General features: G+C 57.6%; 2 protein-coding genes across 3 annotated transcripts in view; both read right to left on the reverse strand.

Moving 5' to 3' along the window:
• Window positions 1-9170: 9170 nt before the first annotated feature.
• Window positions 9171-17014, reverse strand: part of MRPS15 (mitochondrial ribosomal protein S15) — a 112040-nt gene continuing 104196 nt past the window's right edge. The window contains exon 8 of the mRNA XM_061449895.1: window positions 9171-9552. Within this exon, the coding sequence (XP_061305879.1) occupies window positions 9512-9552 (41 nt within the window). The 3' untranslated portion in view covers window positions 9171-9511. The remainder of the gene's footprint in view (window positions 9553-17014) is intronic.
• On the reverse strand, window positions 9763-15173 carry TRAPPC3 (trafficking protein particle complex subunit 3). 2 transcript variants are annotated; one of them, XM_061449830.1, is made up of 6 exons: window positions 15098-15146; window positions 13627-13674; window positions 12516-12613; window positions 12195-12294; window positions 11763-11945; window positions 9763-11363 (listed from the first exon to the last, which is right to left on the reverse strand). In XM_061449830.1, the coding sequence occupies exons 1-6, from the start codon at window positions 15137-15139 to the stop codon at window positions 11244-11246; spliced, it is 591 nt and encodes a 196-aa protein (XP_061305814.1). In that variant the 5' UTR covers window positions 15140-15146; the 3' UTR covers window positions 9763-11243. The 2 variants fall into 2 exon arrangements, with proteins under 2 accessions (XP_061305814.1, XP_061305815.1); XM_061449831.1 differs by lacking the exon at window positions 13627-13674 and having other exon boundaries at window positions 15098-15173.

Below are 17014 nucleotides of genomic sequence, written 5' to 3' on the forward strand. Positions count from 1 at the left end.
GACTCTGCTCCTATATACATACACATGGAAAAACTGCACTCACCTAACGTTTCCACGGCTCCCTTTTCCACACAGAGCCAGCCCAGGTGGGACCTTGGTTGGAAATGGCACCTTGATGTGAAAGCTGAATGAAGGCTGAGCCTCTCCCCACGGCAGCCCTGGAGCAGAGGGGGAAATGCTGATGGAGGAGGAGGAGGAGGAGGAGGAAGGCTGCTGGGCAGCGTTGGTTAGCAGGAACAAGTGATGTCTCTGATCCCACGCTGCTGTGGGGGTTGCAGGGAGAGGAGGGACGTGGCCCCAGGGCTCAGCCATGCCCTGACCCACACGGGCAGCTCCACGCTTGCCGAGGCGCTGGGATGGGAGCAGCTTGGTGGGAGCGCTGGTGGGGATGCGGCAGCCGTGGCTCAAGGCGATGGGGCCGGTTCAACCGCAGCCAGGCACCACCCCGGTGATGCCCTGGTGCCCCATGTGCCCCGTGTGCCCCCCGTCACCTTCTCCGCAGGCACCGCTCCTGCCCCGCGCCTCCCGCCTTTCCTGCTGGGATTGATTCACCGGCAGTGGGGAGGGAATAAATCCACTTGTTGGCACGTTGTAAATTCACCACGTGCTGGGGACGCGCATTCCAGGCCACCATAAACACCCCCGGCTACGAGCTTGTAAATCTGCCCTCGGAGCCAGCAGGTGAACCGGGTCCCTGCACCACAGGGGCTGCTCCATGGTGAGCCACGGCACCCTGCATCCCTGCAAGGGGGGGGCTCAGGAGAGGAGCATCGGGACCAGACTCGCCTGGTCACCGTCACCCTCCCAGTTTGCATCTTCTCCCTGTGCCATTCCTGCAACAGGGACCGGGGGGGGGGGGGGGGTGCTGCCACCTGCACGCTGCTCCCATGGGTGCTGGGGACCCACTGGGATGAAGGCAGCGACCTGCAGCCCATCCAGGAGCTGTGCCAGGGGTCTGGTGACCTGCCTGGAGCAGGCAGCAGCACGAGAGGCTCTTTGCTGCTCCCGGTGCTCCGCTGTGCTGCTGAAACGTTTATGCAGTGAACTAGTTGTAAAAGAGGGGGAAAATCCGTGTTTTATTATCCACCAAGCGGCTGCTGCTTCGGTTTATGGGGGTCATTCTCCAAGGAGGTCCGGCTGAGGAGCAGAGGCACAAAGCCCAGGTCCTGGTGGGCTCCAGGCTCCTGGTACCCCCCGGCTCAGCATCCCCTGGCCCCATAGCACCAGGCTGGGCACGGGGGGGCCGGGCAGCGGCAGCAGGGCATGGCTGGGGCAGTGCACTCGTTGCTCTGTGATGTTTATCAGGCTCCACCGTTGCTGGCGCTGTCAGCGGCTCTCTCCGGGGGTGCTGGCGTGGAGCTGGGTCCTGCTGCACCCCGAGAGCCGGCTGCGAGGCCAGGCAGTGCGTGAGCAGCGCCGGAGGGCAGGGCAGGGAGCGGGGACCCGGGCTGGTTCCCATCGCATTCCCTGGGAGAGGAAGCCGGGGCAAGCAGAGCCTCCCTTTCCCAGAGGAAGCTGAGTGCTCGGGACGTGGCATCGCCACCCCAGAGCCATGGGGCAGGGCTGCAGGATGCGGGTGGCAGCGCTGCATGGAGCCCCCTTCCCTGGGCATCAGCAGGGAACGGGATCCCCATGGGAGGAACGAGCATCAGCGGGCACAGGCACCGCGGGGCCGTTTTAGCCTTGTCCCCGGCACTCCCCTTCCTCCTTCTCCATCACTTGTGCCCCCTTTGCCCGTGCTGGTGGGAACCGCGGGCTTTCCGTGGGCACAACGGGGCCGGGGGCTGTGGCAGCCCCAGGTCAGGGGTGCAGGAGGCAGCTCCAGCCCTCTATGAACTAATTTGTTATTGCAGTTGTAAAGCAGCGAGCGGCCCCGTTCCAGGCAGCGCAGGGGAAAAGCCAAACGAGCCCCACTCCTTTAACGACTGAACCAGTCAGGAAGCACGGGCAGGCACTGGCAGAGGAGCTGGAACCCACACACCCCCCTCCTCGCCCCCTCCGCCACCCCATAGAGGACTGAGCTAATGATTGACTTCTGGGGCTGCCACCTCTCTGAGCAGCCTCTGTGCAGGTCACGCACGGGTGTGGAGGGCCCAGGGGCTGGGGCTGGCACCTTTGCTGTGCCTGGGGTACAAAGGGGTCCTGCAGTGCCCTGGCACCACAGTGCCCCAGTGCCACAAGCGTAGGACTGGCTGCTGCTGGGGGGCTCAGCCTGGGAATGCAGTCTGGGGCGAGCACTGGGCACCCCACTGAGGAGGAGGAGGAGGAGGAGGAAGGGGGGGGAGGAAGGGGTCGAGCGCTTTCCATGCCCAGGGATGGTCTCTGCCCAACCAGGGAAGGATGCAGGCAGGGATAGCCCCACACGGACACACCTGAGGCTGGTTGCCCTCCCCAGGTGGGAGCTGCCTGCACATGCCCTATATAAGGGGCCAGAAGCCCAGCCCAGAGCTGGGTTGGAGCTGCTCTTCATGGATAAGGTGAGGGTGTTGTTGGGGTCTCTCCTTGGGCTGGTGGGCGCTTCCTTAGTGCTTTCTGCACGGGGTTGTGGTGATGCTGCTCATCCTGCTACAGCCTTGGCTTGGCTCTGCTTGGCTGGAGGTGTGTGGGGAGGCAGTGCTGGGGTAGGGAGCTCTGTGCTGGATGGAGCTGGGGCAGTGTTCAGATAGAGGACTGATGGGGGCCTGATTCTGAGCCTTGGCGCTGACCAGTGCAGATGGCGGGGGCATGTGGCTGGTACATCAGCATCGCTGTCCCCATGCTGGGATAGCATCCTCCCCACCAGGCAGGGCTATGCGGGTGCTGGGATGTGATTCCCTGCACTGAGCTTCAAAGGGGATGGAGGAGCCCTAAGAAGGGCATTCCTAGGGGCAGGCATAGGTGTTGATTGCTGCTTGGTGTCTTCCCCAGCCCCAGGGATGGGGAGACCTGGAGTGTCCCCTCCTGGAACCCCATGGGTGCAGCTGGGTCTCAGTAAGGCCCTACTCGGGGTACAGCCAAAAGGCCCAGGGAAGCGTTTCCTCAGGGTCATTCCCCAGGATCCCATGGGACCTCGCAGCGATGCTGGGGCAGCCTGGCCATCATTCCTGGTGTCAGGCATGCTGGGCTGTGCAGGCAGCACCCTCCCGCTGTCAGGTCTTAGGCTCGAGTCCTCAAAAATGCAAACCATGCAACGGGAATCAAGGTTGGCCTGAAGAGTTTTTGATCTTTCAGCAATTGCTGCAGTCTTGCTGTAAGTACATCCAGATGGCTGCGGACCACACAGCGGCAGCGTGCCCCATCCCACCTCGCCTGTGATGCATGGGGACCACTGGGACATCCCAAGGGGACCTTGGGGACCCAAAGGCTGTGGCAGGTTGAGCTCTGTGCCATAAGGGGTGGCTGCAGGGTGACTTGTCCCTGGTTGCTTTGCCTTGTGGCTCCAAGGGATGCTGTGGCAGAGCCATTGGCCTTCCTTGTAGCTGGGGTGAAGGTGACCTCCAGCAAAGCTTTGCAGGGAGCTGAGCGTTGTGTAGCCGAAACGATAGAGCAACTGCAGAGCAGTGATGCTGAACTGGCTTGAAACCACTGGCTTTGACTCCTTGGCTCCCGGTGTGATTCCTGCCCATGGGCTCCTCAGCATGGCAAGTTGCTGCCTGGCTCAGGGAGCTTGTTCGCTCTTTATTTGGCCTGAGCCTTGGCATTGCTGCAGCTTCAAACAGGAGGGAAAGCGATGGCTGTGATTTATTACATGGTAGCTGCTGTGTCTGCAGAAAGCTGACGGGACAGGGCAGACCTGGGCTTGTTTTGGTGCTTTTACTGCGGCTCCAAGCTGAGGAGGGAGGTGATGGATGCTCCCAGGGGATGCCTGGTCCCTGCACATGGTGCCTTGTTTGCCATGGTGTGGCACAGCAGAGCCCCACTGTGGGTGCTGCTGCCCGTCCTCCCTTCCCTGCTCCCTGGGAACTGAAGGACAAGTGATGCTCAGTGAGCTGGGAAGCTCTTTTTAACCCACCACTCGTGCTTAGAGCCATGGTGGGAGGGAGCAGGGCTGGTGGGATGGTGGCTGGATCCATAGAGGGGTGGGGGGGGGGGATCCATCCTGCCTCCATGGGCTTCTGCCGGTTCGGACTCCTTGTCTTGATCCTGCACATGTGAGGAACATGTTTACTCAATGCTTGCTCCCCAGGGAACGAACCCGCAGTTGGCTCCTGTGGAAAACCAAGCGCATTTCTAGGGAGATCAGATTTTCCTCTTCTGGAAGCCAGCTCCCATTAAGCAAAACATGCTTTGACCAAAAACCGATGCCCAGTGCTCTGTGGTGTAAAGGAGGTGAAGTGCCAGTGGTGCGAGGTGGGTGCCTCCGCTCCTCCCCAGCATGGCTGCCCCAGTGCAGTGGGGAGAGCATCACCCTAAAGCCATCCTGGTTGCTGGAGCGGGGCTCATGTGGTCCGTGCTGGGGATGCTCCCAGCGCCCAGGGTGTTCCTGTTGCTCCTCTCCATCACCCAGAGGAAGGTCCCCGGTCCTGTCCCTGCTCCCATCCTCACCCCAGGTCTTGGCGGAGCCCCCATGGGCCGGTGGCCGTCCCCTCCCTCCCCTCACTGCCCACCAAACCGAGGAAGTCGCAACCGCAGAGCTCTTGAAAGCATTTTTCTGGTGGAGACCACCGGTACTGAGAGATTAAAATTGCTGTTGTTTCTTCCATTACTCAGCTTTCCTGAATTATGGGGTGTAATACTCAGGGAGTGGGAATAATTAGGGGAGAACAATGGCAGGCTTGAAGGCTTAAATACGCCTGTGTGGTACTCCCAGCCAGTCCAGCCTGCTGTCACATTTCTCTAGGTCTCCATTTTCCACAGCCTGTGCCAAGCCATTTCCACTACGGTGCCCACTCCTCAGCTTCCTCATTCCTTGGGCTCCGCTTCCTGGCCCGGCTGTCTCGGTTAACGCTCTGCTTCCCAGCTCCTGGCCAGCTGGTACCCACAGCACAGCTCCCTTGCCCTGTCTGGAGGGGATGCTGGAGCCTGAGGGATGCAGCCGGGCAGGGGATGCTGGAGCCTGAGGGATGCAGCAGGGCAGGGGATGCTGGAGCCTAAGGGATGCTGGAGCTTGAGGGATGCAGCAGGGAGGGGGTGCTGGAGCCTGAGGGATGCAGCAGGGCAGGGGATGCTGGAGCTGGGGGGATGCAGGAGCTCAAGGCCTTGCCTCTTTGCTCCCCCCGGCTCCTGTGCAGCAGGCAAGCAGAGGTCCCACCAGGTCGCTTTGGTGTTCTATGCTCAAGGAAGCCGCTGATTCCTCCCCTCTGCAGGGGATCCCCCTCCAGCTCCTCGGTGGGATCTTGCTCAAGCACTTTCCCAGCAATGCCTCGCTGCTGCGGGACCTGGGGGAGCAATAACAGCCCTGGTTGGGCTGTGTTGGTGGCTCCAGCCAGGGCACGTGGGTGAGCTGTGGGATGGGGACTTGGAGGCACAGCCTGGGGCAGAGCTGTCCCCAGCCCTGGCCACTTCCCCCTGAGCTCTTGGATGGCAGAACTAGCAATAATTACACAAACCCAGTCATTTTTGATGGAAAAAGACATTTTTCTGGTGAGGACTGTGTCCCAGCTGCCTGCATGTGAAGGGCAGGGAGAAGCCAATGGGATTCTGGAGCTGAGAGAAGAGTACGGGGCTTTGCTTCGGTCAGGGAGGGGATTGGGTTTAAACCTTCAAATCACTGCTCTGCTCTCTATTAACTGCTTGGGAGCCTTGACCACAGCTTGCTCCTGAGCATCCGCTTTGGTCCTGCGCATGGTGAGCCTGTTGCCATGGTGGGACTGGGATCAGGGATGGGCTGTGTCCTGGGGGGCCCATCCTTTGGAGCACCCCGAGGGCTGCTCTGTGCTGCTGCCCAGATGTGCAGGAGGCTCCAGCAGCTGGGCAAGGCTGGGGCTGGCTGCTGCATGAACAGGTTAATGGCAACTGGGAAAGGGGGACCCGGGTGCTGCAGGATGGGACATTGCAGGTTTGAAGTGCTGCAGGAAAGGGTTAATCTGGCATGTGGCGGCTGAGCAGGAGCTGCGTTACCTGGAGCTCCATCCCTCGTTTTGTAAGCCCAAGTCAGCCTAAATACAGCGGGGATGGGCTGTGCAAATAGCTCCTGCAACAGGACAGCAAATGGGTTGGATGTCCTTCAACAACCCATTTCCTTGCTGCGGCGCAGGGAAACATGGGCTGTTTCAGCAGCTCCCTTCCTTGGAAGCCACAATTAGAGCTGTTTTAAAAGCAAACAAACACTTCTCATCAAAATGCCTCTCTGTTCCTGGCCTGAAGGGAAGGTCCTGTCCAGGCCAAGCAGCTTCCCGGAGCTGCCTCTGGGCTCTGGGTGTTCCAGTGTAGTAGTCACCCCTTGGCAACGCAGCACCTCTTGTAGAAAGGCTGGGCTGGTCCTACCCTGCTCTCCTTGGGGTCTAAAGCTTATGGCTTTAGTGCTTGTTGCGCACCCCATCCTGCACCACTGTGGATGGAGCTGGATGCGGCATCCCCCGGGCAGCAGGGGATGGCTTCTGGAGGGGAGCGGTGCTGCTGCCGCGGGACCATGGTGCCTGTGGTTTTAATTACTGGGGTTTCGTGGCGTGGAGCACAACGAGAAACCGAGAGCAGTGAAACCGCAGGGAGAAAGGACGGCCTCTGCCTGCCTGATGGGGGGAGTGGTGGGGACCAGCCCGTGGCCCTGGACCCGTGCCCTCGCTGGGCCCCGGCACAGGGCTGGCAATGGTGCTGGGGCTCGGCTGATGTCTGTTGCACCATTGCTGCCCCTTCCCCTCACAGCCTGGCACACGGTGCCGCTGCCTAAGCAGCCCCATAGGGATGCAAAGCAGCATGTGGTGAGCTGGGGACGTGGGCCTGGCCAGGAGCAGGGGGACACGGAGATGAGTTGTGCCCCATGCAAGCACTGCCGGGGCCAATCTGTGCCTGGGAGCAGGGAGGTTTCTCGCTGTGTTTCCACTCACCCAGTGCTTGAGCAGGCGCCTTCAATGCCTTTCAAAGGGCTGGATGAGCTCCGCAGCCGGGCCCAGGGTGGGAGGGAAGCGCTTGTCCTGCTTGGGAAACCCGAAACAATGAAAGAGGAACAATGGAGCCCCCTTCACCCAAAACACCAAACAGCACCAGGACGTGGCAGAGCTCCCAGCGGCGCTGCTGCCTCCTCAGGCCAGGGATCCGCAGCTCCCCTCCTCTTCCTCAGCCCTGGCAAGGGATGCTGCAGGAGGGCGGGTGCCAAGGAGCGTTGCCAAAGGGCTGCCCTGACCCAGCACTGCTGCCAATGGGCATTCCCAGCCTTGGAAACCATGTTTGGGCCAGGGCAGTGGTTTTGCAGCACTGCTGTGACTTGGGGAGGGATTTTGCAGCCTGTTCGTGCTTCCCGGGTCAGCTGAATGTGCTTTGTTGCTGGTCCAGGGGCCTGGCATGGTTTATCCATGTACCCAAACTTGCCAGGTTTATCAGGGAGAAAATGTGTTCATTTGGTAGCCATGTGGGGCTAGGCACAGGGAGATGCTTGGCCAGAGCTGGGAGTCTTGGGGCAGGGATGGATCCATGGCTGGAACCTACACCCTGAGCATCCTCTCACCCGGCCTGGGTGCTGACAGCACCCAACAGCTTTTCAATGCATGGCTGCAGTGTGTGCTTGGGGACGTGCCTGAGGAGCTGGGGCTGAGCATCCCCTGTGTGCAGGGCTCGAGGGGTCCCAAGCTGTGGGTGGATGGTGCCAGCACTGCCTGCGCCTTGGCTGCTCAGGGCCACCGGCACCATGTGGAGGAGCTGCTGCTCCCATGTGCAAGCCCTCATGGGTGAAGCATCCTTCACCCGGCACCCCGGCCAAGCACATCTGGCTGAAAGCTGTGGGAGCTGCCCCGGCAGTGAGGACACCAGTCCGGAAACGCTTCCCTCCTGGGGAGATTCCCTCATCCCAGCTCCTCTCCCAGCACCATCCCTGCCCCTTCAGTGCCTGCCGGGCCATGGGGTCTGGGTAAAGTGGCAGGAGTGGGGCTGGGAGCTCTGCTTCCCACCAGGAGGAGCTGCCTGGCTCCAGGGTGGGATGAGGGATGCTGTTGGTGCGAGGGGGAGTGGGTCTGACTCTGTGCAGTCCCACTGCCCTGTACTGTGTGCTCAGAGCAGGGGGGCAGCAAACAGCCCTTGCACCAAACCCTGGGCAGGATGGGAGCAGCACCCAGGTTGTCCCCATGCTGGGGAAACTGGTTTAAGACCTCGAGTTAGACCCTGGTAAGTTCCACATGGGGCTTCAGCTCCCATCAGGGTGCATGGTCAGGGACCAGTCATGGTGCTGGAGGAGGGTGAGGGCTGGAAAAGCTCCTTCTGCAGCTAATCCATTGCTCTGGGATGGGGCTGGGTGATGCAGAGTCCATCTGCTGCCATCCACCAGGGTCCTGCAGCAGTGTTCCCACCCCATATCCCACGTCCCGTCCCGTCCCCCTCCTTGTTGCTGTTGTCATCCCTAGTATCACACAGCGATAGGAAAGGCTGCAAGTTGCCTCTTTTCCTGCCAGGTTAGGTCGCTCACCAGGAATGTCTGTTATCCCCACAAGTCAACTTTCCCCTTCGTGGTATGTGTCCAGGGGTCAGGCCTGGCACTACATGAAAGTGCAGGGTATTCAATAACCTAGAGCCGTGGAAAGGCTTTAGTCCAACTCCAACCATGTTGAGGGTTTTATGGATGCAGCATGCCTTTCCCCATTTGTTTCCTATAAACAGCACATGGTAATATTTAGGAGCTTTCAAACAGAGCTTTTTGCATATTCTCCCTTGTCTACAATGAGCTGCTCGGTAGTAGACAGCTTTAATTTACTTGATGTGATTCCTGCTTTCTGCTCTTTCAGAGGGGCTGCTCCTGACCCAGTCGCCTGGCAAATCCCTGTGCAGGTCTGTAACTCCTGGGAGTGGGAACCTGGGACCCCCCCACTGGGGATGAGCACGGTCCCTTGCTTGCCACAGGAGGGAAAAGGAGCCGGTGGGAGCTTTGCTGCTCTAAAATAACCCCCTTTGAGATGCGATGTCAATGAGGACATGGGGCCTCCATCCCCTCAGGACCCCCTGCGGCGTTGTCCCTAAGGACTGTGTGATGCTCGCCATCTCCAGCCAGAGAGAAGCCACTGTAAGAGCTGCTCTTTCCCCATCCTTTACTGTAAGAGCCAGGGGAAGCTGTGGGTGCTCAGTGCAGTGCATGGGGATGCTCGCCTTGCACTGCAGGCTCTTGGGGAGCATTTGCACTGTTCATACAACCAAGGGCAGCACGAATTCCTGCTCCCGCAGAGCCTGCAGTTGCCATTCCTTGCCTGCACGTTCCCAGCACTGGGTGGCTAATGGCAGCTGTGGAGCAGGCCCTGCGCCGAGCTGGCACAGAGGGGCACAGATGCCTCCTGAGGTGATTTTCTGCCACTACCAATGACCAGAACTAGCATCTCTTGGCTCTTTCTCTGCAGCAGACTGCACTCACCACTGGGCTGGTAGTGAGTGCTGGCTACTGTACACGTGTGGGTACTCACGGGGCAGGAAAAGGCCAGTCCTCAAACACCAATTGCCCTGCCCTGCCCATCAGCTCCCCACATCCCACCCCCAGCCCCGATCCCTCTGTGTGCTCAATATTGGGCAGGTTTCCTTCAAGGAGCAGCTTCCACAGGTGCTGGCAGCCGGACATTCCTGGTCCTGCAGTGCCATCGCCCTGCCACGGGCACACTGCTCCCTGCTGCTCCACACCAGCACCCAAAGAACAGGCACGAGGAAAGCAAAGAGTTGACGGTGGGATTCTTTTTAATGCAATTGCTTTTAAAATGCAGCCTTAACATGACTTAGAACGGTCAATGATGAGGAACAACAGGTCTTTTTGATCTCCGCAACGTGACTGTGCAGCACTTCTGCCTCCAACACCCGCCTGCCACTGCTGCTCCTGATGTTCTCCAACTGTTCTTACAGCAACTTGCTGCCCCTTCACAGGACCCATCACTCAGGACATCCAAACCCTGACACCAAAGGGACTCCTTTGGACAAAACAAGGGAGCAGGCAAGCTGTGCAGTGTCCAGATAATCCAATGCCCATACAAAGAACCTGAACAAACAGCAGCAGCGTTCTCTCTTGCACCTTACACTCGGGCATAAACCTACAAAGGTATTGGAGCTGCCAGCTCCTGTGGCTGTGGGTAAGTGCTATCGACTTCAAGCTCCTCTGTGGATCTGTGCCTTCATGCTATGTAAAGTGCTTTGAGAACGGAATGGCTGACTGCAGTTTCTGGCAGAGAAAGTTGATTTTCCAATACCTAACAGCACTCGGTGTATCTGACACAACAGCGGGTGCTACAGCCTGTCCTCGCTTGCCAATTCAAGGAACAGAGGAAATTCTGTTGCAGCCTGAACATCTGTGAGCATACACCCCAGCACCACCTCCACACTGCAGCGTTTGTACACCCTAACAGCAGAACAGGCTCCGCTTGCTGATGAGCGACCTTCCAAGCCTTTAGCCTGAGTTTTGGTTTTCATCCTGTGGCCTTGCCCCTGGCTGGGAACACTGCTGGCATTTCTGGATTCCTTTTCTCCTTTTAAAACCTTAACCCTGTTGCAATTTAATGGTCATCCTTTCAGGAGGGGATCATGAGTCTGCTGGAAGAAGAGAAACTGCAGAAAGGCCACATGAATCTGCCAGTGCTGCACGATGCCACTGCTGACAAAAGGAGCCTCCCCACCCTGGTGCCAGCACCCAAACAGCTCTCCTAAATCACCCCTTTGTATCAAGCTTGTGTTTTACCAGTAGCTGCATTAACTGCAGGAGGCCAGTTAATTTGACAGCAATACTATGCACTTGAATTTTAAACACCTCTTCTTAAGGACAGCATTTAACAATTAATCAGTGGGCTCCAATTCTGGTCATAAAAACATGGATTCAGATTTGAATAGACTGGAGCTTCTGTGGAGTTTGAGCAGTAGTTTTTGCACACCCAAATGTCACACTTAGAAACTGAGTGTAGAAAGAGTCCCCAGGGGAATACGAAAGACATCACCTTATGAAAAAAGCCTCAGAATGAACCTGTGAAACCAAAAGCCACCAGACAATCGTCTTCTACAGGAAATGGAAGGAGCAGTAGAAGAATATAACAACATCTTAAACAGTCAGTGAGTCAGTCTGAATGTACAGGGGCACTAGATCCCTACAGATCTGCAATGAAAGCTAATGGCCAAAACCAGCTGGTCCCCTCCAGTCCCAAAGGGAGCCTGGGCTCTCTTCACTCTTCACCAGCTGGAAGATTGTCTTCAATCCGCCTGATGAATTTCATCCTTATTTCTGTGACACTGTCTCCCTTCAGTGTGTCTTGGACAAACTTGACATCCACAGCCATCTGAACCTAGGGGATCAAGAGGAAAAAGGGCTGTTAACCCCCATACAACACCACCTGATCATGAAGCACCAGCTTAAGGACTGTGAGGACAAGACATGCAACACAGCTCTAAGATCACATTCTCCTCGTACATTGTGGCCTACATGGTGGACAGCAGGCACCTTTCCTCAGGAACTACAAAATTCAAGCAGATACTAGTGCTTGGACTTGGGTTGTGAGATGAAGGGGCTCTGGACTAAGAGCTGCCATATGCAACAGCAACTGAGCACTCCTGTGGCTCTGCTCCTGGGAATCGGTCTCAAGTCCAAAGCAAACATGGGAGTCATGAACACAGACTAGATATTAAAGTACCTGCTGGTACCTCAGTTATCCATCTATCTTGCTGGAAAAGAGACCTTAGCTCACCATTTCCAGGGCACCTCGCAGCACTCCACACAGCAAGTTGGAATAGATGAGTGATGAGTGGTTGTCAGGGAGCTCAACGAAGTCCACCAAGGGGTTGTTTTCCAAGATGAGGGAGAACTCATCGCCTCCAGGACTCCAGTTGGTGATGCTCGGAGTGATGCCCAGGTACATTTTAAATGCTATCTGTTATGGCAGAGTATGAACAAGAACACGTCCCATGAAGCAACAGCACAGATCTTTGTAAAATTACTACAGGGTTTTGAAACCACCACCCATTTCTCCCAGTCCCTACCAGTCAGCACTAGTCTGGGATCTAATTCTTTCCTGCCTAGAATCTGTCAAACTCTCAGCAAAGTTCTGGGAATAGCAAATACTCTGTCCTCACGTGCAAAACCAGGACCCCAGCTGACAAAGCCATGCTTTGGCAATCACCTTTGCAATCACATCCGCGGTTTCACGGAAATCATGGCATCTTCCAACATTGGACCTGGCCAGGAAGTCTTCTATTAGCCGAACACCTATGTTGTAACCCCTGTGAATGCACCAAAGAGGAACAGGTAGAGTGGGCAGAGCACAGCTTTAGAAAGACAACCGTTTATAAAAGAAGAGAGTGGAGGAAAGAAGATCCATCTGAGAAATAGCAGCATTAAATAACGTTGGGTCTGCCAGGCTTTTACTCGCAGAGCAGCACATCAAGACATTCCTGCTGTGTTCCTGAGCTCTATGAGGCTCTGCTGCAGCAGATCCACTTACATTTTGTCAAGCTGCTTGTTGACATCCTCATCATTCTCGTAGTCCTTGCACAGCTGGGTGACCAGGGCGCCGTACGTGAGCGTGAAGAGCTCCGAGTTCTAGACAGAGGCAAAAGGGATTTAGCACAAGTCAAAGGGAAACCTGACTGAGCACTGCTGCATCTGTGTCCAGCGCCTTCCGTTGGCCTGGAGAGGGGGAACAGAAACCTGCTGTCTCAAAGGAATTAAGGAGAGATCCCGGTTTGCATTTTGGCAAGGCAGCTTCAGTCTCCTTGGAGAGAGAAACCCTCTTTGACTAGCAACGACTGGGCGCTTTCTTTCCCTCCCTCTCTCCATGCACACGGCATTTCCCCGTTAAAGTGTCCTGAATCTGACCTGCAGACGCAAACCAGGAGCTGCTCACACCCTGGCCACTCTCAGACACCCATTAGCACCATTGTGCTTTAACGAGGGAGCCCACAGATAACTGGAGTGACACCTCCAGGTCATTTGGTGCTACAGGCACTCCCAGACGCCTAAACCTGCACTGGAACTGGCTCTCACTGCTGCCTGCATTCATACACGTGCTGCAAACGGGCAACATTGGTTAGGTTCCAGTTCTGGTCCTTGAGCAGGACAAAAAACGTTCATCCATTCATGGAATTACTGCATTCTGCTACCACGAAAAAAGCTAAGACTCATCTGGTCCCTCAGAACTCCTCTAGGTACGTAATTTGCTTTATACATTAAAATCAGCTCCTCAGGCCCAGCAGAGGAACAGCAAGGATGGGTTCAGATCAGCTCAGCAGATTCATGTTGTATGTCTGCTCTTAGTGCCTGGCTAAGATCAAAGTTACTTGGGTTTTCTTTGCACAGTGGCCAGATCTGCAGAACACACCGAGGGAAGGGGTCTCCTCTCCCAGCCACCACCTTCACCCATCTCTGTCCAAGGTTTTCCTGGGAGCCACTAAGCCAGACCAGTGACTGACAAAGTCGTTGAAAGCTGCAAAACAAAGAGCTACAAGGGGCTTTAGCTTCTCACTGAACAAAGGAACCATCATACTTTATTTCTGCTTTCAGTTTTAGCATGCAGAACCATTAGTCTAATCTCAGATTAAAAGCCTATCACCTACCATGAGATGCATAGATGCAGAAGGTGAAATGAATGGCAAATACCAATACTACAGAATGAAAGCAGCAGGCAGGCAGAAAGGAAGGGAAAAGAGACAACAGAGTTAAGTGACAACACTGACCACGCTTCATTCTGAACAAGTTTACACAAAGCCAAGACAAACAGAAGGAAGAATCACTCCCAAACATTCACCAAGTAGAAATTGGGTTAGAAGACACCGGGAATTCCACCTTGTCATTGTAATTCATGAAGGCAACAGCAATTAGGGACTAAAAGGCTCTGAGCCACCTGAAAAGCACCAGTTGTGCTCCCTGCTTCTTTTGCCCCATTCTAGAGCTAAAGAATGGATTCTTTGGGTTTTGTTTTTTTTACTTACAACCCTGCTTTTGTCCTGGAAAAGAAAAGGCTGTGAAGCTCCCACGGCTCAGGAGGGCCTGACAAGGTGGAAATCTCCTAGAGCTCAAGTGGCAGAGTCAGAGGCTGGGCAGAGAATTTAACAAATGTGCAGAAAAGGTTATGCTGGTTTTAGGGATTTCGGTCATTTTTAGCAGGGACTAGGCCTGGCAGCTGGGGAGAGAAGGGGTGAATGCATGAAGGAAATCCAGCTGTTACCAGTCCCAGATGTTGGCATTTACTGGGTAAAGCCACGAAGCCTTCACCTACTGTTAGCAGCCCCGCAGTGACCCAGTGTCGGCCACAGCGATGCTGCTATTGGGGTAACTTCAAACCCCAATATAATATGGGTTATAACTGGTTATAACAAGGCAAACTTCTCACTTCGTATTTGCAACCTAACTCTTCATTTTCAGTCCATCTAATGGAAGTGAGGCGCCTGAGACATGCTCCGTTCTTTATGTTATTTCATATTTCAGATTAGCGCAGAGGCTCAACACTCCAGAACCGTTCTGTGCCTACAGAAAACGTCGGGTTAATAAAACACCGATCCCTTCAATAAAAATCACTGCGTCGAAGGAGCTGAACTCCCACCATGGGAACCCCTTGTGGTGCTGAGCAGGCTGGGTCCCCAGCACGGCCGAAGAGGGGGCAAACCCGGGCGTTATCGTTTATTCCTGGCATTCAACCATCGCTATTGCACCAAGAGCCACCGAACTCGGTCTGCCCTGACCCGCGGTGAGGCCCCCGGCTCTGCGGGCTCCTTCTCCATCCCCCCCACCGCGGCTCAGCCGGGCCGGGAACACCCAGCGAGCCTGGGGAAGGGAAAAGCGAGAGAGACGCAGCCGGAACCGCCCCGTGACCGCACCGGCCCGCCGGTAACGGGCACTCGGGCAGGGCAGGGCCACCCGAGCGGGCAGCGCGGCCCAGCGGCAGCGGGAGGCCACAGCCGGGCGCTACCGCAGGCCTGGGCCTGGCAGCCGGGCCGGGCCTCCGCCCCCTCCGGGCTCCCCCACACCCCGCTCATGCTCCGGTCACCACCGGGGTCGCTCCGGGGCCCGCCCGGCCCCTCCGGTTACCATTTTCTTGCTCTCGGTGCCGCGGCCGGCCTGGCGCGACATCCTGCCCGCTCCGCTCCGCTCCCGGCCCAGCGCCGCCGCGGGGCACGTCGGAGCCCGTAGTTCCGCCGCCCGGACTACGACTCCCAGAGTGCACCACGGGCTCGCGTGACCGACGGCGGCCTACAAATCCCGGCGTGCACGGAGGGTCACCTGACTACGCGCTGGGGAGGGCGCGTGCCGCCAGGGGGAGACTGCGCACACCGGATCGGTCCCTCCGCCGCCGGGACCGGGACGGGGATGGGGACCGGGACCGGGATGGGGACCGGGATGGGGATGGGGACGGGGACCGGGATGGGGATGGGGATGGGGATCGGGATCAGGACCGGGATGGGGATGGGGACCGGGATGGGGATGGGGACCGGGACGGGGACGGGGACCGGGATCGGGATCGGGACGGGAATGGGGATGGGGATCGGGACGGGGATGGGGACCGGAACCGGGATCGGGATGGGGATGGGGACCGGGATGGGGACCGGGATGGGGATGGGGACCGGGACCGGGATGGGGACGGGGATCGGGATCAGGACCGGGATCGGGATCAGGACCGGGATCAGGACCCTCCGGTTGTTCGGGCCGGGGTCGCTTCTCTCGGGCCTCGCTTCCCCCGGTGCCTGGCGGGGGTGTTGCCTGCGGTGGCTGCTGTGTCCGGTCCCGGGACGGCGGCTGCCGGGGTGCCCCGGCCCCGGTGGTGGAGCTCCGAGGGTTTTCCGCTGGATGAGTCGCCTCTCGCAGAAGGGGCCGCTGCCAAAGCAAGGGCCTGTCCGTGGGGAAGCTTCTCCGGGTCCTGCCTCTGCTCGTCCCTCCCTGGCCCCGCTGTTAGGCACAAAGCGAGATCTCCCGGAGCGGGTGGAGCGGGCCCCGGGCGCGCTGCAGTGACTGCTGGGACAACCGAGCTCGTCCCGAGCCTCGCAGCCGCCCGAGCACGGCGGAGGAAGCCAGACCCTGCTCAGGAATCCAGCAGCTGGGAGATCCCTCCCCGTCACCACGGAGCAGCGGTGCCGAGACTGCAAGGGCCGGCGGGGCTCCCGACGGACACAGCCGCCCCGCCGGCATTGCCTTACATGGCTGCATCCCTGGAACGGCGCAGCCTGTGCTCGCTGGGCTGAGAGCCCCTCGGCCTGATACCAGCCTTACCCAGGCTGGGGAGCTGCCAGCATCGCCTCTGTCCCTGGCAGGGGTGGGACACGGTGCCAGCAAGACGATGAGGTCTCTGTGCTTCCCCATCTCCCAGCCCTAAAGGACAGGGAGCAGCCTGGGAGTGCTGCTGTGCTCCTGCTCCTGCTACCGGTCCTACCCCTGTGCTGGCGGGCAGAGGGACCTTTTGTGCTCTTCTCTCCCAGCTGGGGAGCTACATCCAGGGGATGGCGAAACACGGTGCCCAATGCCACGGATGTGATGCTGGAGGTGGGCATGAGCCTCTTGAGCTGGGTGGCCACCAAACCCACATGGAAACACAGGGCTGTCCAGAGCCAAGCCAAACCCTGCTGTGTGGTGAGAAACGAGCCCACTCCTCTGATTGAGGTGTCAGGGTTTTAGCGAGGGACAAAGCCAATAAAGCAAAAGCGGCAGGGCTGGGCGAGTGACCATAGCCAGAGGCACGCCGGTTAATACTCTAATGCAAGTTTATATACCTTCATCATTGCGTCAGGCGCATACATATTCATGATTTCATTTACATATTCCTAGAACTAATTTACATTTCCCCTCCCTTATCCTGCCTTCTTAGAGCATGCGCTGTTTCTCTTAGGGGGTCTCAGGGGTGGCTCCCGGGATGAAGTCGGAACTCTTCCTCGAGGTGACCTCTTAACTTGTGGGTTCTGGGCGAGTTCCACCGTTGGTTTCCCCACTTTGTCCGTTAAATGTCACCCCACCAAA

Source organism: Pezoporus flaviventris, unplaced genomic scaffold (assembly GCF_033815535.1).
Source record: "Pezoporus flaviventris isolate CSIRO_AGI_PZ_B2104156 unplaced genomic scaffold, CSIRO_AGI_Pfla_v1 ptg000008l, whole genome shotgun sequence".
Lineage (NCBI taxonomy): Eukaryota > Metazoa > Chordata > Aves > Psittaciformes > Psittacidae > Pezoporus > Pezoporus flaviventris.